Raw genomic sequence first — 25,404 nt, 5'->3', positions numbered from 1 at the left:
TGTTCTTTCTATCTTAGACTGTTGTGTTGTGCGATTGTGCATTGTTCAATACATCCCCTATTCTAGTCTCAACCCTGACACACCTGGGTGAATGTTAGTTGAGTAGAAGTGGTAGTGTAGCTGGAACACACAGTGACAGCTGCAGTTAAGGTTAGCTGTAGCCTTTGATATGGCATTCGTCACTGCAGTGATTGAGCACAAATGTTAATTAATCCATCTTTTCCCCAGCCTTTGAGATGAGGGAAAGCATGACTGCCTGACTCATAGATGGGAACTGAGCCAGAGTGACTTGCCTGAGGTCACAGAGGAAGTCACCGTTAGAGCTGGAGATAGAACCCAGATCTCCGTCTTCCAAGCCCAATGCCTTAACTTCAAGACTGTCCTATCTCCCTTAGCTTGCCTCAACATTTCCATTCTGTAGGGCCTGTTCCCATTGCTTCTTAAACTGAACAGTCACCTTTCAGGATGACATTTTGCTGGCTGAGTGTCTGCCCTGAACATTTTCAGAGTTTCAGAAAATGGTGTACTCTAGCTTAGAACGAGATTTCTGGTGGTGATGGTTGCTTTTAGGAAGTGTGACTATCAGCAGCACCACAGTGTTTTAGAGAATACTTGCGCTAATGGACTGGATGGTCTAGGACCATGGTTTTCAGAGTAATATTATTTTACCTTTCTACTCAATTGTGGCTATTAAAATTGCATTGGCTGACGGTTCATGGTACTGAACTCTACTGGGCTGCTAGCAGAACTTGTTCAAGAGAGAGCCTGTGGCTTTGGAATTCACACCAGTCCGGGACAATGGAGCCAACATTTGACAAACTTCACAGGATGATGCTAAACTGAACTAGTTTAGTTTTAGGTCGCTTATTTCATCTTGCTCCTTCCGGCGGCTGCTGCTACGTTTGGTGGCCGCATCGGTGGTTCTGATCAAAACTATCCGTAGTGAGTAATTTCATTTTAATTTGTGCTTTAACAGCTTTTTGTAAATATGCCCTTGCGGGTCTGTCTACACTGAACTCAGAGGTGTGACTGCAGCAAATGTAGACATACCCGAGCTAGCGTTAATCTAGCTAGCCCAACCAACCAGAGAAGTGAAGTTGCAGGAGCGTGGGCTAGCCGTTCAATTACATACCCAGTGTCCCGCCCGTGCCGCCATGGCTTCACTGCTACGGTTATTCAAGCTAGCTAGATCAAAGCTACCTTGAGTCTATCTACACGTGCTGTGGTCACACCTCTGCTTCCAGTGCAGGCATACTCTAAGTTAGGGTTGCCATACGTCCTCTTTTTCCCGGACATGTCCAGCTTTTCGGCAGTCAAACCCCCGTCCGGGGGGAATTGCCAAAAAGCCGAACATGTCCGGGAAAATGGCGGCTCTGCTCCTCCCCGACTCTTCGGCTCTGTTTAAGAGCCGGGCTGCCCGAGCGCTACCGGCTTCGGGCAGCCCCGTGCCTCCAGACCCTGCGCCGCCGGAGCCAGGGAGGGGAAGTGCCTGGCTGTGCTCCTCTTCGGCTCTGTGTAACTAACACAGTGTAAGTTACGCAGAGCCACCACGGCTGGAGGCTCTGCTCCTCTTCGGCTCTGTTTAAGAGCCGGGCTGCCCGAGAGCTACTGGCTTCGGGCAGCCCCCGTGCCTCCGGACCCTGCGCCGCCGGAGCCCGGGAGGGGAAGTGCCCGGCTGGGGGCGCAGGGTCCGGAGGCATAGGGGCTGCCCAAAGCCCGAGCGCTACCGGCTTCACGGTTTGCCGGGCAGCCTCCAGACCCTGCGCCCCCAGCTGGGCGCTTCCCCTCCCGGGCTCCAGCTGTGCTGGGGAAGCGCCGGCCGGGGGCGCAGGGTCTGGGGGCTGCCCGGCAAACCCTGAAGCCGGTAGCACTGGGGCAGCCCTTTCCGCCTGGCTGGGAGTGGAAGGGAGGAGGGGGCGGAGTTGGGGCGGGGCTAGGGGTGGGGAAATGGGCGGGGCCAGGGCCCGTGGAGGGTCCTCTTTTTTTATTTATGAGATATGGTAACCCTACTCTAAGTGTCAGATTAAGCACTGTTGAAAATTTTACCCCAGTCACTAAATAGGAAGAGAAGGGGTCATACAGGAGACATTGGCTCACTCCAACCCACAAACTTGCCTGGCAGAACAGAACTCTCATTCCCTGTTTGCTTCGGAAGCTGTGTGGAGTCAGGTGCCTTTTATGAATTATGAAACCTCTTTGAGCTGCCAATACTTTTCCAAGGGTGGTATTGTCTGTAGATTTGTATGCACAACCAGAGGCCTCTGTTACATTACAGAGAGACAGTTGCCTTTTTGCAGTAAAGGTTGCAACCAGTTTCCACCATAATGCCCTGTTGTATCCCCGTATGTCTTTGGTAAGGAAAATTCATTTGACCTGAGATATACCAGATGTCTGAAGAGGAAATGACCAATCCATGTTTGAGTTACGGCGTCATGAAAAATCACCCTGATTTGAAATGTTCACTCCTGTCCAATGTCTGCCTCCCTCTAGCACATACCCGTGAGAATTAGGGGCCCAAACCTATTCCTACAGATGTCAATGGGAGTTTAGTCACCATTGACATCAGTGGGGTAAGAATTGTGCACAGTTTGTGTATGTTCTATTCTATATCGTTTCAGAGCCCATCAACCTTGTATCTGAATGCCTCTGTTGGCTGATTCCCCCTTCAAACATAAGGTTCTTCTGTTACTGAAAGCAGAACTCTTCTTTCCTCTACTGTTATCTTCAATGTCTTTCCCACATTTCCCCCTCTTGTTTGCTGCACCCACTTGTTGCCCTTTGTCTAATATTAGATGGCTAGCTTGTTTGGGCTGAGATCATGTCTTCCTGCATGGCTGTATAGCACTTAGTAGAAGGTGGGCTCCCATCCTTATTGGAGTCTCTGGTCACTACTGCCATAGAAATAATGCATAGACTGTCTTAAGGACCTAGCTAGCACTCGTTCTGCAAGGAGGGGAGTTTGTGGAGCTGGATTCTAATCCTAGCTCTGTAGGTGAGCCGTTTATTAGGTAGAGGTCATAGTCTCTCCCTAATTAAAGCTGATTTTGATCCCCACTTATAATTCCAAAAAATCCTCAGGCTGTCACATTTTTAAGATTCCATCTCATTGACCACTTGAACCTTGAGCTAACTAAAATACTGGTTGAAAATCATGCAAAATGCTCAAAGGGTCGACATTTATAAAATTATCTAGAGAAATGAGGGGTAAGGACAGAAAAGAACAATGAGATTCAGTGTGGGAAGAATGTGACCACACCCCTGGGGACAGATAATAAACGGTCTAGAACTGAAAGGAGCTTGGACGGTAATAATCCTTCAGGCAGTGGAAACTATTAGGTTGTGGAATGGTCTCCCAGGAAAGTGGTCAAAAACTAGATTGGACTGAGCACTAAAACCAGCACAACGTCCTGCATTGGTGGCAGATTCTTTGCCATTTTCAGCTTCTGAGAGTGCCGACTTGGACCCTTTCCTGGCAGTCCCAACAGAGTCAAAGCTTTCATGGGCTAGCTGCCCCTTCCCCCACCCCAACACCAGAGTAAGGCATGGGTGGAATAGGGACAAAGCTGGCACTTTTCTTGAGCTGTCCCTGCTTTGGAGATCAAGAACTTCCCTCTCTCTGGCTTCTTCTAATCCTTGCTACACTTTTCACCAGCTCAAAATTCCATGTCAGCGGCTGCAAGGTAGCCAGGAAAAGAACTTTACTAACTTTGTTTTCCCCTTTGTATTCCTGATACAGAGAAGCAGAGGGAGTTAGCTCGAAAGGGGTCCCTGAAGAACGGCAACATGGGAAGCCCAGTTAATCAGCAGCCCAAGAAGAACAATGTGATGGCTCGAACAAGGTAGAGAATTTCGTAGTGTTCAAGTATGTATGCAGTGCACCACCATCCCTGGGGACTGGGACTGTCATAATGCCGAGCTGACTTCATATAACAGTAATGATGGCGCTCTCAGGGTCTAGCAGGCCACAGACCCTGTGCGCTGCGTTGGGGAGGGGTGGAGTCAGGGTCAAGGTACAGCCAGGAGAGCAGCTGGGATACCTTGGCAGACTGGCTGATCTTTATTGAAAGCAGGACTAAACCCGAGGTTCAGTCTGATCGACTGCGGCGTTCCTGGTAATCCGAAACACCGTGTAATCCTGTGAATAGGAGATTGCACAATACTGCTTCAAACGAACACCACCCTGATTTAGGGCTTATCTCTGACTTGGCTGGTTTTATCCCAGTCTTTTTGCTGCTCTTTTTGAATTCAAATGCTTCCAAATACCGGTTGACTTAACGAAGGCCTGTGAATGGCCCGTCTGTATGCGTTTTGCCATATATATTTCCTCTGGGCTCTAAACAGCATGACCAAACTTTCTCAGAGCTGCTCACGCTCACAGATAACTGACAATATTTAGTTTGTGTTGCAGGTACTAGTCAACTGAAAAAAAAAAAAAAGTTCACGATTGTATGTTTTCGTGGATCCCATTTTGTTTTGTCGGTCCACGGTCCAGTACAGTAGAACCTCACTCAGTGAGCATTAATGAGTTGGAACGCTACTGCGTATCAGGGAGGGGTACAGTCATTGAGGATCAGTGAGGGGAACGGTTTGAGTGCCATCACAAGGGTGGCATTTACACCTAGCCAATCTTCAGTGTAGAAGTGAAGACAACTTCAGAATGTTGGTGAAACCTGAATGCTTATTGGCCGATGAGAACGTTGTCTAGTTCACCGTATACTGAATAGAATGGAAACTGTAGGTTAGATTCTCTCTGTGCTAAGCATCCACCTTATGAGAGATTCTTTGTTGAATCATAAATCATGCCTGAGTTCCATCAAGTTTTGTTTGTAAGTGACTTTGGTGGCTGCAGAACATATCACGTTGTTTCTAGTTTATGTTTGGAAGTTCAAAACTGTCTAGCAGTCCCAAAGCCCTTTGTTGCTAGCAAGAGATGCGGCAAATGTAACTAGGATGCAATGGAATGTAGGAAAAGTTAACTGGGGTTGTCGATATACAGCCTTCCTCATAATATCTGAGCATTTCCCAAGTCAAGGCTGGATATCAGGAAAAACTGCTACTTCGAAATATTAGACTGTGGATTAGCTTCCCAAGGGATGTGATAGAAGCCCTGTTGCTCACCAGATTTAAAAAAAAAAACAATGAAAATATGGAGCATTGCAGTCAGGATTTAAACTGGAAGTGAAGAAGGTGGGATGTGGGAGGTGGCAGACATAGGGACCTATATGTAGTGTTAGTGACTCATGTTGTCAGGGTGGGTGGTTGCTTCAGTGTGCAAAAAAGCTTCAAATTGAGAGGGAGGGCAGCTGTTTGGGGCCAGCTACTGACAGACGCTTTGGAAGCTATTCTAGGGAAACTATATCCCTCCCAGACATCTGGCGCAGTGTCCTGCAGTCTGGCTAGTGTGCATCTCGCACACCCCTCAGCTTACTTCACTCTGTGGGATCTTGAGGAACAAAGGCCCACCAGGGAGCTACTCTCCCACACCTCGCCCTGATGACTCAAGCCCTAAGTACATTAAATGCCTATGAAATGGTTAAAGTAGCTTATTTTCGCTAAAAATTACACTGTAATGTCTGTTATGATCTTACTGCAGCTATTGCTCCATAGCCAGTGTCTAACAATTCCTTAACTCTGCTGTGAACTTGCTTCAGTCTCAGCGGAGTAAAAACACTGAAAAAGATTATGTTGCTCTCTGCTGACTAGTGTAATTTTTTCCCCTTTTATCAAATCTCCTGCTCCTGACCTAGTCATTTTTTTCTCTCTTGCTTTATCCACATTATCGCTTTTCACCCCTCTGGGTTTCTTATTCTTCCTTAAGAATGTTATAAACACTTGCTCTCCCCTCACCAGCCTGTCTCAGCCCTTCTTTGTGGGCGAAAGGGTAATTGAGTCTTGTCAGGCCTTTGCCTCTCTGAGACTTGGCAAGGGTGCTGAGTGATGGTTGGTTTTCTCTGTGGCAAGCATCTGTCCGCTAAGGACTGGACTGAAAATACCAGCTTGCTTAACCTAGCCCAACAAACCATCAGATGGTAACAACTTAAAATGATTTCTTTGATACTTCGTGTCCAGTAAACAGTCTCCTGCACTGTCCAGTCGTCCTCTTTCTGTCAATAGTGTTCATTCCTTTGCCTCAGTCGGCCATCTTCCACATCTTTCTCCTGTTTCATTTGCATGGCTTTCTTCTCTCTCTGCTCCTTCCTGAGGCTCAGTTAGGGCTGGTCTACACTGGGGGGATCGATCTAAGATACGCAACTTCAGCTACGCTATTCCCGTAGCTGAAGTTGAAGTATCGTAGTTCGACTTACCTGGCCATCCTCCCAGCGGCAAGTCGACCACCGCGGCTCCCCCGTCAACTCCACTTACTCCTCCTGCCGAGGTGGAGTACGGGCGTCAATTCGGGGATCGATTTATCGCGTATAGACGAGACGCGATAAATCAATCCCCGATAGATCGATCACTACCCACCGGGTAGTGTAGACATGGCCTTAGACTCTCTAGCTGATTGTAGGATCAGTTACTGACCTTAAGCATCATCGCTTCTTCTACCTCCAACATTTCTTTTTCAGGAGTAGAAAGGCCCCTTGTATGCTATGGAAACAGGACCTAAATGCTGCGGCAGGGCCAGGGTCCCTTGTTTCCTGCAGCTCACTGGTGCGGCAGATTGGAAAATATGCAGCAACTTTTAAGTAATTTTGTTTTAATGGGGTTTCTTAATGAATTCAGTAAGAAAATGAATAATACAATCAGTGTGGGATTCCACATGCATGCTTTGATAGAAACTTGAATGTGTTTTACTCTTCCCTGCCTTTGTCAATCTTCAGTACATGGCAGACATTTGTATTCCCAGTGCCATACATGCTTTGTAAAAAATTGCCAGGAGGGAAGCTGGAAGGTTTGCAGCTGGGGCTTTTTGCTCTGGTGGAATTAACTATCATCTTTAGGCTCGAATTAACCCTGCACTAGGGTTACCATTCGTCCGGATTTACTAGGGTTACCATTCGTCCGGATTTACCCGGACATGTCCTCCTTTTGTGTGCTAAAAATAGCGTCCGGGGGGAATTTGTAAAGCACTCACAATGTCCGGGATTTCGCCCCTCCCCTGGCAGAGCAGAGCGAGCGGCTGGGAGGGCTGCAGGAAAGTCCCGGGCTGGACTCCGGAGCAGCTTCCTCCTCCCACCCCCCCTCCCTGCATTCTGAGCCGGCCGGCAGCTCCTCCTCCTGCAGCCCGCTCCGGCAACCCTGTGTAGGGCCAGGGACCGGGTTTTGTGTTGTGCAGGGGAGCTCAGCCATGTGTCCGGCTGGCACAGAGCCCAACACCCTGTTCTGAGCAGCAGGGTAAGGGGGCCAGGGAGGTTCTGGAGGGGGCAGTCAAGAAACGGGTGGGGGCTTTTGGAGGGGAGTGGAGAAAGTTTTGGGCAGTCAGGGTACAGGTAGGGGGTAGGGTCCTGGGGGGCAGCTGGGGGGGGGTCTTAGGAGGGGGCAGTTAGGGGACAAGGAACAGGGAGTCTTAGGTAGGGGGTGGGGTTCTGGAGGGCAGTTAGGAGCAGGGGTCCCAGGAGGGGGCAGTCAGGGGACAAGGAGCGGGGGGTAGGGGTCTGGGAGTTCTGGGGGGGAGCTGTCAGGGGGCAGGAGTGGGGAGAGGGATCGGAGCAGTCAGGGGACAGGGAGCAGAGGGGTTTAGATGGGTTGGGAGTTCTGGGGGGGGGGCTGTCAGGGGGTGGGGAGTGGTTGGATGGGGCGTGGGAGTCCCAGGGGTCTGTCTGGGGGTGGGGGTGTGGATAAGGGTTGGGGCAGTCAGGGGACAAGAGGCAAGGAGGCTTAGATAGGGAGTGGAGTCCCGGGGGGCAGTTAGGGGCAGAGGTCCCAGGAGGGGGCAGTCAGGGGACAAGGAACGGGGGGAGGGTTGGGGATTCTGGGGGGGCGGGAAGTGGGAGGGGCTAGGGCGGGGCTCCTCCCGTCCTCTTTTTTGCTTGTTGAAATATGGTAACCCTACCCTGCACCTCCCAAACTCTTGAAAGCTGGAAATTTCAGGAAAATGGAACTAATCTTGGGCCCCATCCTCCAGTTGCACCATGTGTAGTTAAAAGCCTACCTCTCTGCATTTACACACCCTTGAGGAAACACTGCGTCTCACCACTGAAAAGAACTCACCTCTATTACTGTTTCTGCCCTCTGCATACGTTGCTATTGCTCCATTCGTTTAATTTGGTTGGTGTTTTTTAAGATTTTCTCTTCAATTGCTTGGCTAGAAAGGCCGTGTTTTTTAATTGAAGGCCGAGGTTTTGCAGTTCGGTTATGCGAAGAGGGGTGGTTTGTGTGTTGTATGCAGTAAGTCCCCAAGGAAATTAACCAGCTTTCTTTCCAGGAAGATCCTGAATCTACATTCTGTTATTTAAATCACATATTGATTAACAATATTAACTTATATTCCGTCTTCATGAGACATCTGATGATTCCAAAAGCCGCTATAAAATAACTAAATATAAAATATTCTAGTCCGTTGGGGTTCTTACACTACACCCATCCCTGGTATCAATTTAATTATTATGCTAAAAGAAACCGTTTTAAGAAAAATCACTGTGAAAAGGAGCAGTTTCTAGGTGTCTCCTTATTCCAGTTCCATCTTTACTCCTTTTGCTCTTCCCTCAACACTTGGAGCAGCCTTGCACTTATCCATCAGAAACCTCTCTCCTTCAAACCAAGCCTTCAAACCCATTTTTTCCCCCCAGGAGTCCGTAGTGTATGTCTTGCCAAACTGCTGGCCAGTATTGGATTATTGTCCTAGGACGGTTTCTGAATGTTGGTATAAGAACTCTTAACCCTCTGGCAGATTTAGTACTATGAATGGCTTGGTAAATCTCTTGGGTTTTAGCTAATGATTTCCTTGTGTAAACATCTCCATTTCAGTGTGGGCAAGGGCTGAGTTCCATAAAGCCAGAGATTCACCCCTTTTGAATATTAGAGGTACTCACGGCCACTGCCTTCTGAGGTCTCCTCATTACATTTGCTTATTGGCTAACGTAATCCCTTTACTACTACCAAAAACATTCAGACATCACAAGCAATTCTAGCGGAACCCGTCCACCAGATGAAACACTAGAAAGTACCAGCTGTATCCTTCTGTGAGGGAGGAGTGCACTTCCAAGACACGGCTAGCTCATTCATCTGCGAAAACTGGCCTGACAGCTAACCAGAGACAAAACTTGGTTCCATTTCATTGTAAAACATGAATTCCTGACATATAAATTCTTTTTTTCTACCACTCTCAACCTAAACAACTTCATGAACAAGACAGGATTGTTCAAAGAAAACGACGTTCTGTGGAATGCGAACAAACGGTCTCTCCGATGACCTGGCTATGTTACGACTTCGTCTCAAATGTTAAATGGTTCTGAGTTTAATTTTGTGCTTAATGGAAAATTTTACTTCTTTCAGGCTGGTTGTTCCCAATAAAGGCTATTCATCATTAGATCAGAGCCCAGATGAAAAGCCACTGGTAGCACTGGATACGGACAGGTATGAAAAGTGTTAATTAACAGTATGATTGTATGTCAGGGTCTTGCATTGTGTCTTGCGAGGCGTGTAGTGCTGAGTGCCCAGGTCCCTGCTTGCACCACTCATGCTAAGTTCTTCTACCGAAGACGACTGTAACCTTGGGTAAGTCTCTTAATCTGTCTGCCTGTCTCCATAGATGTGAAATGGGTCTGCAGCTATTTACTTTCAGACTTTTTCAAACTGGGGCAGGTGGAGTGCTTTGAGATGTGTTGATGAAAGCTGCTACATACATCTATAAACTTCTGCGTGCATGGAGTTGAGATTCACGATATGGACAAAATAGAGAGAGGCAAGATGCTAGAGAGAGAACAAGTCTCTTTAACTGTTTCCTTCCCTTTGCTGTCTCTTGTCTTCCCCACAGCGATGATGACTTTGACATGTCCAGATATTCCTCTTCGGGATATTCTTCAGCTGAGGTGAGTTACAATCTCTTCTGCCTGCCTTGCTATAGATACTAATTATCGAAGCAAGAATTGAGCTGGGCAAAGGATTTAGCAGCAACATTTTATTCCAAGATTCTTTTTTTTTTTTTTAAATGGCAGGTGCTTCTCCCCTAGCTGAGCTAACTGGCTTTCTCCACTCATCCCTTTGAGATGGGCATAATTTTCCCCATGGGATGTTCTCACATGTGATCTTAGCACTGCTGAAGTTTTATCCCATAGTTGTCAGAATTTGCATTCCACGCTGGCAAACCTCCAATACATGGTGCCTTGGCACAACAGATGCAAACATGCTATACTGGAGGCCATGGCAGACTTGATAACCATCCACCTGACACGTACAAGTGCAGCAAGTCCCTGGGATGCTACTGTAGTGGTTGCTCAGAGCTGTCTCTTTATAAGGAATGTTGACACGTGCTATGAATATCAGGGCCACTTTGTGATCAGGCCCCCACAAAACTGGAGCAAGGGCAGATCCAAGAAGAACTTGTATAGAAGTTCTTGCTGCCTCTTCCTTGGGGGAAAAAACTGCGAGTTCAGTATTGTTGATTCTTCAACCTTATTTCCTAGTACATTTCAAACATCTGTGGTGAATCAATTGCTCAGGCACTGGTCCATATTTTGCATAACCAACTAATCAAATTAAGCTTAGGCTGTTGGGCAGCCCATTTTCACATGGAGGCCACTGGAAACTGCTTCTCCTTCAATCCCTTCTTTGGCCAAACCAAAATCAAACCTTCAGGAGACAGTTGGGAGCCAGGGTCAAGTCAAGAAATCTGGAATGTATCTGGGTCCCCAAACAAAGCATGCAATCAGATCTGGTCAGCTAAGCAAGGTCAGGCCAGATCAGTATTTGAATCGGAGACCTCAACGGAACACCTATGGACCACGGGTAGTGGGGATGATTTCAGTAGCTCTTCCTTCTGGATCAATGCTAACACGATGCCCCTGCTGGAGGTTCTTTTTTTTTTTTTAACAAGGTCTTGTCTACACAGGGAAGTTATTCTGGAATAAGGTAGGGTGTGAATTTAAAGCACTATAGCTGTGCTGGAATCATGTGGACAGTCTTGGTTCAGAATCAGCGTGTCCACATTGGGAGCTGTTTCGATCAATTTCCCTGCGTAGTCAAGATCTGAGATGTAAAAAAGAAGTCCTGACCACACATGGCCATTAAAGGTCTCACAGCACTCTTTTTTTAAAGTGGGGAGGATTCAGTCCTGGTGTCCTGGCCCAATTCCAGCTCTCCTGACTGCAAACATCTCCTCGAGTTCCAGTTCGATACAATTTCTTCACTTGCTGGCCTAAGCTGCTGTACATTGCTTTTGTGCATTGTTAAAGAAGAGCTGCTTGTCCCACAACGTGGCTGTACTTAGTGATGGCTGCAATAAACCCCTGTGCATAGGTCATGTAACCATTTGTGAAAGGTGCAGTATAAATATTGCTGCATGAGAAACTCAAACCTACTTTTCTAAAGAGTGGTGTACTTGGGAGGCAGTACCCGCCCTGTACGCATGTTGGCTTCAGGGAGTCACTCTGGCAAGCTCTGAGCAATAAGCCCCCCCTTTTTTAATAAAGAAACTTTTGTTAAAAGCCGGGTTAGGAAGATAGCTCCCTCAGAAACTCTTATTTTAATGGTACATTTTAGAATTAAACTCTGCACTAACGAACCAGAGGGAGCGAACCCCTTGCAAACAGGTGGACCAGAATTGCACTTGGTAGTGTTCTTTCCACTGGCAGCCATCCTCCCTCTCATCCTTTTTTTTTTTTTTCTTTTCTTCCCTTCCTCCAAGAAAAAAAAATTAGTGGCTTTGTGCAGCCTCAATTATCAGCTCTCTCATTGTGTAGAACCCCTGCCCCTGTCATGCCGTTTGCCAGGCAGCCTGCCCTGTGCTGGGGCCCACATTTGAACTCTGAAAGTCAGGAGCTCTTAAAGTAATGCATGAGACTTGATAGGTTCCCGTGGCCACTTATCACTCTGGCTATGTCTACACTACCACAGTAAGTCAACCTAAGTTACGCTACTCCTACTACGTAGCTGAAGTCGACTTACTGCGGTGTCTGCACCGCACTGGGTCGACTGGAGACACTCTCCCGTCGACTTTCCTTACTCTTCTCGTTCGGGGTGGAGTACTGGGGTCGACCGGAGCGCAATCTGCGGTTGATTTGGCGAGTCTTCACTAGACCCACTAAATCAACCCCCGGTGCATCAATCGCCGGAGCGCCGATCCGGCCGTAGTGTAGACATAGCCTCTGATTGCGTCTACACTGCAGCTGCTGGAGTAATTTCCAGCTCAAGGACACACATCCGCACTGACTTTGATCACCGAGCTAGCCCACTAAAAATAGCAATGTAGCGGCAGCAGCATGGGCTAGCCACCCGAGTGGTGGGGGAGGGATAGCTCAGTGGTTTGAGCATTGGCCTGCTAAACCCAGGGTTGTGAGTTCAATCCTTGAGGAGGCCACTTGGGGATCTGGGGCAAAATCAGAACTTGGTCCTGCTAGTGAAGGCAGGGGGCTGGACTTGATGACCTTTCAAGGTCCCTTCCAGTTCTAGGAGATGGGATATCTCCATTAATTAATATTAATAAATATAATCCTGTCCAAGATCCTAGATAATGCACTCAGGCAGCTAACCAAGCCACCCGCCGTGCTGCTGCGGCTACACCGCTGTCTTTAGCACCCTACCTTGATCAAAGCTAGTAGGTGTATGTCTGCCCCAGCTGGGAATCACACCTCCCACTCCAGTGTAGGAGTACCCGGTGAGGCGGGGAAAGCGAGAGGCTTTCAGCAGCAGAAAAGGGGTCTGGAATTGTAACTCTTGGCAGCTGGGAAGGAAGTCTGCGTTGGTCCAGTGGTAGTGGGCGGAGGGCGTTTGGAAGCATTCCAGGCTTCTTGTTTGTTTGGGTTGAGAGGGAATTGAAAGGGGGTGGCACCTGGGGATGCAGCTGGGACTCTGGTGGGATATTTTTCACTGCTGGAATGTTTGGCAGCTGGGAATGGAAGACAAATATGTCACATGTTCAGGAAACATCCTCCCATTCTGCACCATTTGCGGGGGGCGGGAAGGGGGGCGGGGGCAAGTCTCAAGTATTTGACTGTTTGTCTCTTTGTCTGCAGCAGATCAACCAAGACTTGAACATCCAGCTGCTAAAGGATGGCTATCGGTTAGATGAGATCCCAGACGATGAGGACCTCGACCTAATCCCCCCTAAATCAGTCAACCCCACCTGCATGTGCTGCCAAGCCACCTCCTCCACCGCCTGCCACATCCAGTAATGAGGACGGCAGGCTGTGATCAGTGCTTTCCACTATAACTGTAAAACTTAACAGCCATTGCTTCCTCCTATGGTAGGACGTGCACCTCTTTGTGTTCATGGAGCCAGGAGAAACCAAAACTCCATTTTATGATTGGTTGATGAGTTATTTTAAGCTATGGTTAACAGACATAAGCTGCTCCAAGTGCCAGGCTGGAGTCTGAGCAATTGGCTGGTCTGGAAAGCTAATGCAAATGGGTCCAGTGATCCCTGGGTCTGGACAGGCTCTGGGTATGGTTTGTAAGGTGCATGTACTGGATTGAGAAGGATCAGATGTGGCTGCAGTTAATCCTACCCGTCACAACTAATCCAACTGCGAGTTCAACTGAGTCTAAGTTGTAAGGTCTTTCTAACCCGGGGAAAGGTCATTTTTTAATTCATTCACTGAAACTGATCAGTTTGTGCCAACCAAAATTGTACCTGAATAGGAACAGAGTGGAGTATTCTAGACTATGGCAGTGCTGCTGGCAAGGATTAATATACCCTGGAAATCAGTTACACACAAACCGAACATGTAGGAGGAATTTCATTCTGGGTTAATACCAAACTTTACTTGGACTGTCATGTCACAGATCTGATGTAACCTACTGTTATTTCCATATGAGATTAGCAGCAAACAGATAAAATTCTGTCCACAATCCATCCATGCCCCTCCTGCATTCAATTTATTCCCAGGAGTAAACATACCATATCCATGAATTCAGTCCAGTCATATTTATTGGGTTTTGCCTCCAATGTTTAAGGGGAATTTTTGGGGCCCAGCTGCTGGCAAAAATCACAGTCCTTGTCCATTTAAGTAAAAAATATGTATATACCTAGGAAGAATCATAATGATACAGTCTTAAGGTCAGAACCAGAAAAGCAAGTTGAAGAAAGCACATGGTTTTTACAGTACACAGAGGTTCATGTTATCTTGACTTTGAGCCTCTTAGTGCCTGTTGAAGAGATTTACCAACACTGTACGTCTGTGCATTTAGTGTTGCCATATGTTAGCAGGATAGGCAGTTTCCAGCAACAAGAGGATTGAGCAGGTTCCCATCATGAGACGCACGAGGGAAACTGCTGTCATCCCACCTCTGCCCTATTCTGAGCCAGCCTTAGCTTGTGTTAGGGCGGTGCCAGTGGTGAAGGAACAGTTGTGTTTGCACAATGCTGTTCGTGTTCAGGAAACATGCCTCTAAGATCAGCAGATTTACTGCATCGCCAGTTCAGGTTTGTTTTTAATGCCAGTGAGTTTCCTGAATTACGAACCATATTGGCCTCCTGATATTTCTTTTAAACTTTTGGTGCAAAAGGTGCCCAAGAGTCAGGTAAATGTAGGGCCTGCGCTTATTATGCCATCAGACTAAATTCCTTGACATGAAACATGACTGCATATTCTTCTGCTTTGTCAGGAGGGACAAAAACTACCAACCTTGCTTTTAGTGCTTGCTTCGGGTATTGGTAATGAAAATATTTGAGGAAAACGAACCATTTTTCCAGTTTAAACTTCTTCTGGGAATTCCTTCATAGTGCAACACATATGCTTAAATTTCATCTTTCTGGAGTGTAAAATCCTTGTGTAAAAGTTAGATGCCGTCAACTAAATCTTTAAAAGGACACTGTCAGCTGCTTTTAATAGCTTTAATCATTGTTGGCTTTTACTCTGTGTATGGCAAGATGCAGCATACTCTAGTGGTCTGAGCACAGGATTAGAGCACAGGGGCTCCTGGGTTCTAGAGCACAGGGGCTCCTGGGTTCTAGAGCACAGGGGCTCCTGGGTTCTAGAGCACAGCTCCACCACTCGCTTGTGTGGCCTTGAGCAAGTCACTCAAACTGTGTTTTCCCCATCTGTAAAATGGCAGAATACTTACCTACCTCACAGGACATTGTGAGGTTATGCTGCCGTTGTTTATAGCACTTTACATCTATAAGTGCTAACTGCCCTTTGCAAATCCTCTGAGACTTTTGGAAACGGAATGTTCCCCTATTGATCTTGCCCTTTTTAATCACTTGGCAACTATTGAGGTGGAAGTTTTCCCAAACGTTTCTAGAGAAGCACAAATCGTCAGCCATCGTGTGCCCGCTTCACCTTAGATGCCAGCAGAAATGGTGCTCAGCTTTGGGAATAACTAGGCAGAAGAGGCGCTCTCACAAAATGATGTGTAGAGACAAGATGGCTTTTGATTCTTGGGAGTAATGAGTGGGGAATGTGGCCAAATATTCTTTTTTAAAGGTCAAATTTTATACTAAAATTATTTGACAGTGTCCCTTTAAAGGGCTGTATTAATACAGGCTTTCAGACTGCTGACTAAAACTTTATAGACTGGGACTACATAGTATAATATTCATACGAACATCAACATCATCATCATATTCATCCTCTGGGGCAAGCACAACTGCTCAAACTTTGCCCAACTGGGAGCATTGCCTGCTAGGGGTCTGGTGCCCCAGAGCTCTGCACCTACTTTGTATTTAAATACAATGGCATGGTCTGTGCCAGACTACAGGTCCCAGCATGCAAAGCCTCTGTCCTTATACCGAGCGCGTCCTGGTATTCAGATCAAGATGGAGCACTCCATGCTGGGATTAATAGTCTTCATAGGCTGCCCCACCATATTAAAGAAGAGACCTCACCTGCTGATGTGATGACTATTGCCCCAAGGGAGCAAGAACAAATGCTTTTATTTCTTCTGGTTTCAATTTTTTTTGGCCTCCCCCAAATGCATTATTTTAATAGCCCACCCCACTCCACCCCCAGCACACACACACACACACACACACACCGTTTGGGCTGTGAAATAAGCACACGCTTCCAGTTTAACCCTTTAGGATCTGCGTGAGAGGGATGCTCAGTGTTTGGGGAAGATAGGAGGGAGGTGAAGACTATGTTTAAATATTAATTACACTACAGGTACTTTCATGGTATCTACAAACCATGCTCCATGACGGGCGCTTTCTACAGATTCTACAGAAATCACATGCTGAGTTTGGTTCATTCCCCATTCACAAAGGGGTTTGGTTGCACAAACAGCTGGCTTAGCATGATCAGTACAGATCCATAAAATGGAAACTTTTGGCTTCTCCTCACTCTGTGCTTTGTGTCCATGTATTTCACCAGGGGGATAAACTAGACGGGGTAGAAAGAAAAGCAGTGATCAATGTAGGGTTGGATTCAGGAAATGCATTGAGAAAATGCACATGTGGCTATTATAGAAAGTTGACCAATAATCCGGCTCCACTACGGCTTCTCGTGCAGACTATGAACTTGTTGTTTAACAAAAAGAAAAGGACTCTGGGGGGAGGTTGGGGAGGGGTATTAATCTGAAAAATGGCTAGTTAAGCCTGGCTCTCCCTGCATGGCCTCATGTCCCAGACTTTGGTTCAGTGGATGGCTTCTCTTGCCTCATGCCACTCAAAGGAGTATATTAAACTATACCTGGCAATGCACATGGAGATTCTGTAGCGCTGTTTCTCAGCCCCAGGAGACGAGGAAAGAGAAGGGAGGATGTCCCTCACTTTCCACTTCAGCTGGAGAACACATTTATAAAACTGCCAGAGTGTTCTCATGTCAGCAGACTGCTTGAAAGAGAGCACTTGATATCCCGATGCATCCCTTATTTCAAGGTGACTATAGTCACCCTAAACCACAAGGCGTTCTCAAGAAGAGTCTTACTTTATCAAAAGTTCCATCTTCCAATCCCAAACCCTCACGGGCCACATTACAACTCCACACAGGGCGAAAGCCTGGGTCACCATTAGCTGAAATTATCACGCAGGCTCTGTTTGCCTGACAATTTGGAAGATGTTCTTATATTGACTGTTGGACCCCACAAATTTATGTCCACTTGATGCCTCTAAAATCAAAGCCCCTCTGCTTGATGCATATTAGGGTTCTTAATTTTAGTCATCATAAAATAATGGAATTTAATCACATCCCTTCCTGTCTATCAGGTGTTAACTTCCATATTGACTCTAGTATGTGAGACCTCAGCGTACAGATTTGGCTCGCCATCTGGGATGAAGACTGCCCCATTTCCAAAGATTAACACCATAAATAGGGACTCTCTATATTTCTGCCACACTGGGATGGGCGAGTGACCGTCTCTGTGTGGTGTGTTGCTCCCAATGAAGGAATGGGGGGAGGGGTAGCTCAGTGGTTTGACCTGCTAAACCCAAGGTTGAGAGTTCAATCCTTGAGGGGGCCACTTAGGGATCTGGGGCAAAAATCAGTACTTGGTCCTGCTAGTGAAGGCCGAGGGCTGGACTTGATGACCTTTCAGGGTCCCTTCCAGTTCTATGAGATAGGTATCTCTCCATATTAAATATATATATACACTCAACAAACCCATTGTAAAGTTCTGTCTACCCTCAGTATTTGTGAGTCACCTGTACTGATCATCCTCGTATCTAAACACCTATGTATCCCAGTATGTGACTGAGATGCAGGGCAGGCTGGGACCAAGTTATCTTGCATTGGCACAATGTATTGCAATATAGTGTCCAAAATGGGATGATTCTGTTTCATTCTAGTCTGGCTCTTCTTCCACTTAAATCCACCAAAAGTGATTATGTAGAAAAATTCAGTTGATGCCCTAAACAGTCACATATTCTGAGGTAGGGTTGCCAACTCTCCAGGATTGGCCTGGAGTCTCCCGGAATTGGCATCAATCTCCCGGTGACTGCTGAAAGCAATCTGGGGGATTTTAATAGGATATTTTAAGAAAATGACATTGTCATGGCGGGGGGGAGGGAGCGGGAAATCTGGAATAGCTTCAGTCAGCATTGGCAATCCTATTCTGTGGATCTCTGTATCCAATGCCCTGGACCATCAGGGTCTAGGAGCACCGTAGAGGCTATTGATCAGAGCAGCATTGTGAAGCTCTGGAGAGGAGTCAGATACCATCTCAAAAGGAAGAGGGGATGTGACAGGAAGTCTTAGGGGCTTTAGAAGCAGTAAAAGGGTGGGGAAATCTTTTGCAGTCTGGAGGGGAGGGAAGGGGGGGGTCAAGTTGAGCTGGCGGGGAGGGGAGAGAGGGAATCTTAGCTGATGACAAACTGCTGTCATCTTGTAATGAGCTTGGCTCACAAGCTTCTCAACCACTGCACTAACTTAGCAATGCACACTGGAAAATGGAGCAGAGGGGGCTTCCTGGTCCACTAGCCAGTAGCCCTGCTTTAGTCCTTCGGGTGCCCTTTTTCCATGTTGCAGGTACATGTACGGAGATCTTTTGAAGGCAGGAAGCTTGATGTCATCTAACTAGGGCCACTGGCCTTAGGCTTGTCTGATGAGATGTTTTCCCAGCTATGAAGCCAACCCTCAGGGAGCGAAGAGCCCTTTGAGTCCTTCTCTGATGTATGTTTCTTACCACATTACTTATCTGGATTGAATTTTAGATGTTGTATCCTCCAGCTAGGCTCTTCTCTGTAATCTTTTCCTCTGCCCTTTCTGACAGCGTATTTATTCTATCAGACCATGTGCCTTTGGGGCTGATGTGCTATTTGGGCTGTCTTGTCTGTGCCTGTCTAGAAACTGAATAAATAGCTGGGGTGGAGCGGGGGTAGCAGTGAAGCCGTGTCCCCACTGACTGGACTTGCCAGAAGAGCACAGGGTAGGCCATACTGCTTTTCTTCAGCTTCGGTATCTGCCCTCCAATTCCCCCATCCCAGAGGGGGTGTTGGCTTCTCTTCGGCTGCATCCCGGCTTGCACCTTCATCGCTCAGTTGCTCCCCAGAATCCTTGCGTCGTGGTGGTTGTGGCACCTGTTCTTAGGCCTCATTGCAGCCAGTGCAAAGGAGTCCGGGAGGTTTGATAAATAAGCTGCCTGCTGTACATGACTGAGCAGAAACGGGGAAGAGGCCTTTGAAAGAGGACAGGACCCAGTTGAGCGCCAGGTGGGAGGAGAAAAGGAGGCAGTGACTGGGGGTGCTGCCAAGTGCCTTCTTAGCTTAGGGCAGGTCCTGGTTGTCCAACTTAATCTGCTTCTGTAAGGTGCTGTTACAAGCAGGATGCAAATCTTGCTTGCTGCGCACCCACCGGAAACCAACCCGAAAGCCAATGGGGGATGAAAGATGCTAACTGCAGAAAATCCGCTAATAATCTCAATCCGCAGAGTGATGTCCTGGCCTCTGCTACACACGTGCTGTGACCTTGCCTCTGTCCAGGGCTAGAATTCTGTCTCACAGGGATGATGAGGCTGCATTTATCATTGGCAGGTGCTTTGGGATCCTTTGACGAAAGGTGCTAGAGCTGACGGGTGAAGAAAATGAAAAAACGACATTTAAAACGGTCAGATGTCTTTTAAAAATCCAAATCCACAAAGAGCAGCGGTGCAGCTCCCCCTCCCTTGATGTAGCGGCGTCTGATGGTGCAACGTGCCAGAAGGCCTCAGGGTGGAGGCTAATCGAGATACAACCACACTGGGGAGAGCCGTTTGGCAGCGGTGCCTTTCCTAGTTATGCAGCAGCTGGCACTCGTGCCACTGGCTGCCCAGGCCTTGGGTACTGCTGCTCCAGCTGCGTGGAGTGTCTGAGCCCCATCAGCAGCAGGATGAAGGCGCTGAAGAGGGCAGGTGGATGTACAGGCGTGGGAGAGAGCAAGTTGGATTAATGGTGGAAACGAGCAGCACGGCAGCGGCTCTGATGTGTGAGGGAGTTTCCGTGGGAAGCTTCCTGTGCTGTGTTTTCTGTGCACGTAACAATTTAAGGTATAAATTAAAACTTTCCTCCCTCTCTTGGCTTTCAGGCTCTCTCTCTCTGGGCCCTCCCTTCACCTTCCATTCTTCCTCCAAGCCCGCATTGAATATGGCTGCTGTTACGCAGAATTCAGTTTGCCTTGTCATCTGAGCATTGCTTGACTCAGCACGCATGGGCCATCGCCGTAGGCCCGGCATTTGAATCAAAGTTAACTCGCCCTTGCTCCACCCCTGACTTCCCTTCAGAGCTGACAGCAGGATTCAGGAGTGCTCTTTTCTTTCTCCTGGTCTTGGCCCCTGTAGACATAGACTAGTGTATGTAGATGCCCAGGCAGGGCCTTGGGGAGGACGGTATGGGTTAAATTGTTTAGATTGTTGTGACATAGGAGCCTGGTGGAGGGTAGTAACTGTAAAGGTCCGCTGGGGTGCGGGGGTGCTGTGGTACGTTACAAGCTCTCACAGTGCTGAGTCCACAACTCCTATCAAAGTCAGTCAGTTGCTGGAGCTCGGGATCGGTCCCTTTCTGCCTGTGTGCCCCTCGTGGGAGGGTGTAATAGCACTGGGAGATAGCCACCGTGCTGCTCAGCTTTGCTGAAAGCACGGCCGCTTTCTCACTTTCACTCTGCGGTTCCCTGTGTCTGAGGGTTTGCTTCAGACTTTGACCTGCATCGCACCAGACAAGCCGGCCTCTGTTACCAGAACCGTGAATGTGAGCATGGCAGGGACAGCGTTCCGACCCAGACAAATCCAGACCCAGAAAGACCGGTGACTTAGCCTGAAAGTGCTGTGAACTGGAGCAGTCTACAGCAAACTAACACGTGAGCATCTCAGACAGACAGGATACAGGCATCTGTTCTTTTCTGTGAGATTCAGTGTTCGCAGCTGGTGGAAGCTGGCACCTCAGGCATTAGGTGGCACGCTCAGGCATTAAGCCCATTCCTTTGTGTTGTGTAGGATAAGTTGCAGTGATAAAGGCAGTTTCCACCAAATTTGAAACTACGTCTCTGTGAGGGGTTGTGTTGCCACCTGCCCTGCAATGCTGGGTACCTTCAAAGATGTGCTGCTGTGTTTGACAGCTCTGATCCCAACAGTCAGCCTACAAGCATTCAGGTCATAACCTGGCTTCCAGTGCCCAGTTACTTTTCTCAGGGTGACCCCAACACCCTCCAGTCCCAAATTTTTACCCAAATCATCTGCCCTGAAGTGTCCACTACACCAGTGTGACAATCTGCTGGGGTCCCCAGAATTATGAGTTACCCCTCTCAGCCTCCACAAGTGTGAGTCTGCCTACTGCTAAGCTGTGTGACAACTCCTGACACCCCAGCTTGTCTGCCTTGCCAGCAAACGCTTCAAGGCTCTGCCAGTCCAAACCTGGCCTTGCAGGTAACAACAGTGAACCCCACCTCCCAAGTTCCCCAGAGACATTCCCCTGCAGTGTCCAGCCCTCTCGCTGGAGACACAGATGTTATTGTTCATTGCTCCTTTAAAGAGCAGCCCATCGATTTACCAGGGGTTTCACTCCTCTTTCAATCACAGCACTGAATTGGATTTATAGTAGAAGTAAAACATGTTTATTAAACAAAAAGTCATGGGTTTAAGTGTTACAAGCAAACAAAAGTAAAAATATGCTTCTGAGACTAAAACTTAACTTCAGCAAGTTACAACCTTTCCCTAAACAGGTTTCTTAGGGACTTCAGCTGCTTTGGTTGAAGGATCCAACATTCTGTGATGGCGACCAGGATGGCTTCCTGTTTCTGCTACTTTCTCCCAGAATTCACTGACCCTGTTACAAGAGCTGAGAAGGATCCCTGCTGGTTTTCCCTTCCAGTTGACTTCCCATCCCCCCACTGATTCGAATGTAAACAGGGCTTCCATTGTTTCGATTCTATAATACTTAATTTGCATTGAAGACAGGCAGAAACCTTCCCTCCTATCTGGGAGAAAACCTGTTTCTCCCTGTGTTTGGTCCCAGCCTTTAAAGGATAATGGCAGTGAATATCCAGAATCCCTCATGTAGTGCTAATGAATGCATTTCACGCTGATATGCATCACCAGTGTGTCACAGGCTTTCCTGAAAGACTTTGCTTGCTACACTCTTACAATACAATGATATTATACCCAATCAGTTCCTTCAAGTACTTACTGTTCGAGGTTCACACACCCTGTCTTTATAGCCCCAGTGGACCTTTGAAATGAGTTCTTTGAAAAGTCAATCCAGCCCAAGCTTCTCTCTCCTGCCGCGGTGTAGATGCCAGGCTGTCATCCCACAGTTCATTCATCCTGCTTCAAGAGGCAGGAAGGCTGCCTGGAGGGTGCTGTCTCAACCCCATGTGGAGATTAAGTATCATCTTGTCCCACTTGCTCTCCTGAGGGCTTTATTTACCTTGTCTGTAAATGTCCTTTTCCTTGTCTTTGGTCACACCTGGCCTAAATTACATTGGAGACACATTCAAGCAAGTGGAACCACATTCCTTTGTCTGGAACAGGCGTGCAAACACTGCAGGCCCAATCCATGTTCAGAACACTTTTGCAGCACAGTATCTATAAAGTCCTTTGTGGCTTTACCGGGCATACACCACGCAGTGATTTTCAGGACCAGCGTGTTACCAGGTTGTATACTTAGATGTCACCTTTTAGATACAGATGGACAGCAATGTGTTAGGTGTGGTGAGTTTGTCAGGCCTGACACACACAGCTGACACAGAGTAGAGACCCACCCTTGGGCCTGGGTGTCAGCGTCTCTCCTCTGCACCCATCTCTGTGGTATCTCGGAGTCTGTGACATCCATCGGACAGCAGCACCCGAACTGTGTCCAACTGAGAACGTCGCTGGGAGGCCAAAGGCCTGCCGGCTGATTGGTCACTGTGCAGACTGCAGGGACCCAGCATGAGTCGAACTAAAGAGCATCGCCTTGGGCTGGAACGTTGCACTCGGGGATTTCCCGGGAGCCGCACTTTTGTGCGAAAGGGAAGGTAGTTGTAGAACACCGCGACTTCGGGGGTTGTAGGCTGCTCCTTTTGGCCCCCTTGCCATCAACATGTGTCGCAGCCTTCCCCTGCAGCCGCAGGTGGCAGTTGCTCCCGGGATCTTCCAAATCCAGTGGGAGCTAGTGACAGGTCCGATTCCATCTTTTCCTCTAGCGACGTGCCTTAGTGAAAGATGGGTTTGTGTTTGGAACAAGAGTGTCTTGCTGATCATCCCTTGCCCGTGACACAGCTATTTCCATAGTAACAAATGATGATTGAAGCAGTGGAGTTACATCAAGCGAGGAGAAAGTATAATGCAGCCTTCATTGCAATGCGGCTGTCTCAGACATGTCACCACCACAGGCACCAGAAAAACAAAAGCACCCAGTGAAATAAGTCCCATTCCCTGTAGGGATGTTTGTTTCCAGAGTTGCATTTTCTTCCCTGGTTACTCACTTGGTTCTGCTCTTTCCTGATATTGCATTGTTCTGATGCCCAGACTGTATTTAACAAGAATTCCTGCTCTCTTTCCCAGTTACCTCAGTCCCCCTACTCCTTCCAAAAGGGTAAAGGAATCAATTTTTACCAGTTACTTTCCAGCTGATGTGCATATGGGCTTTTAGCATCCCCCACCTCCCAGCTGTCTCTGCTCAACCTATTGCAAATTACTTGTATTTGAAAAGCTCACACCGATAATGGCCCAGGTGCATTGACGTCTAATACCTTGGGGGTGTAGCCAGTCCTGGCAGTTGGCTATACCAAGGCAAATCAAAGTGGGCGTTAGGCCAGAGGGAGAGCCTACAAACAAATTGATGGCGGAGTAGCGGGAACCAGTTTTGATTTCCGTCCAAAAAACTCAGTCCCCTTGGGATGTCTCCTGTGTAATGTGTTCTGAGGGTTACAATGGCTAACTGAAAATCGGTGTCTCTCATCCATGGAGTAGGGCAGAGTCACCGCTGGCTTTATAGAAGCAGAGAATCCAATCTAAATACAAGGCATAGAAGGGCTTGAGTTTCGGGCTGGTGGTTCTTTCATGTCTGACTTCCCCATGTATAAAAGAAGCACAGGATTAAAACAGCCTCTGCTCACCTCTCCCATGAAAGGCCGCTGCAGCCACTTGGCTCAGCATTCAGAGTTCGTGTTCTGCGTTAGATGGGTCCAACCTTCAAAGTTCTGACCCAGATCCAGACTTCTCAGAGTTCAAGGAGATTTGGATCTGGCTCTTGGTGTGGGCTCATGTCTACTTTCTTGTAATAACGAATTTCTCTCTATGAAGGCGGTGGAAAAAATGGACGTTGGATTACAAGCAGTTGTCATCCTTCCTTCATGCTAAGGTTTTTCCTCTGCAGGGGAGATGTTTCCTTCCTCATTTTTCCCTTTCCTTTCAGCCCCAAAGGCTGAGTCATGAGAACACCCTTTGGGCAGAAGAGACGTACCTCTCTCCCTTCCAAGCTGTTCATGGAGTAAATCCGAGACATCACTAGAGTGATACAGGGAGCTTCCTCTCCTGGGTGCTGGGTGCTATCCAGCTTCCCCAGCTGGCCCAGGTCCTGCCGGCACATGAGCAAAGTCCCAAACGCAGGTTCCAAGCAGGAGTTAGCTAACATCTGCAGAAGCTTAAAGAATCAAACTAAGCAACTAATATTGGCAGCTGGCTTCTACCTGACATCAAGGCCTTACATTGCTCCAGTCAGAGATGGGGTTACTTTTCTGCGGCGTAGCAGCCGGCAGCTCTGAAATGCTGATTTTAATTGAGACCTTAAATTAAATGCACAAAAAGCCTTTCAACTTGGAGGATGTTGCTGTGCAAAGGAGGGGTGTTGCTTTCTCTTAAGCAATACTAGAGACAGATCTGAACCAGAGCACAAGTTCCAAAGCCCTTTGGACTCAGGGGACATTTGACCACAGATCTGACCTCCAGGAGTCAGACCCACCTCTCACTGTAGTACGGGTGGTATTCACATGGATTCGTAGGTCCCATGATGGAGATGCATGGCGAATGGTCAACCAGTTAGCCACTTGCTATGCTATGTCCTATCCCATCTTGATGTGCCCTGCAGGGAAAGCAGACTTCCTGGTAAGGTTGTTGTTTTGTGGTTAGAAGGCTCTCATGAAAACTCTTAAGTCTCTATCAAGGAGAAGAAGTGGAAAGTTTTTTTGCACATTTTTAACCAGTTTTACTCCTTCCGCCGGGGTTACTGAGCCTTTTAAAGAAGGAAACGAACCGCCATTTTAATAGCATTCTAGAGGATTCTGAAAGCAGGAGTCATCTTGCATGCAATGTCGTTCTGTGCGGTAACATGCTACTTGCAAATCTCCTTGTACATACTGTAGATGAGTCACCTTGTGCTCTGTGTAGGGGTGGGGGCAGGAGATACGATGCTGACCATCATGTCAAACAGCTACCGCTTCCCAAAACCAGAGAATCAGACAAGGAAGGGGGCGGGAGGGGAGA

The 25,404-nt window shown here is 47.7% G+C and overlaps 1 protein-coding gene across 3 annotated transcripts in view; it reads left to right on the top strand.

Annotated features, from left to right (window-relative positions):
- The window catches only part of FAM219A (family with sequence similarity 219 member A), a 136,221-nt gene extending 122,270 nt beyond the window's left edge, over positions 1–13,951 (top strand). For 2 of the 3 annotated variants that reach the window (XM_054031769.1, XM_054031767.1), the window contains exons 3-6: positions 3,737–3,839; positions 9,436–9,516; positions 9,917–9,971; positions 13,113–13,951. In XM_054031769.1, the coding sequence (XP_053887744.1) occupies positions 3,737–3,839; positions 9,436–9,516; positions 9,917–9,971; positions 13,113–13,271 (398 nt within the window). In that variant the 3' untranslated portion in view covers positions 13,272–13,951. The remainder of the gene's footprint in view (positions 1–3,736; positions 3,840–9,435; positions 9,517–9,916; positions 9,972–13,112) is intronic. The other variant, XM_054031768.1, reaches the window with a different exon arrangement.
- The last annotated feature ends 11,453 nt before the right edge of the window (positions 13,952–25,404 follow it).

Source organism: Malaclemys terrapin, chromosome 6 (assembly GCF_027887155.1).
Source record: "Malaclemys terrapin pileata isolate rMalTer1 chromosome 6, rMalTer1.hap1, whole genome shotgun sequence".
In the NCBI taxonomy this organism is placed as follows: Eukaryota; Metazoa; Chordata; order Testudines; family Emydidae; genus Malaclemys; species Malaclemys terrapin.
This window is presented reverse-complemented; position numbering and strand designations above follow the sequence as displayed.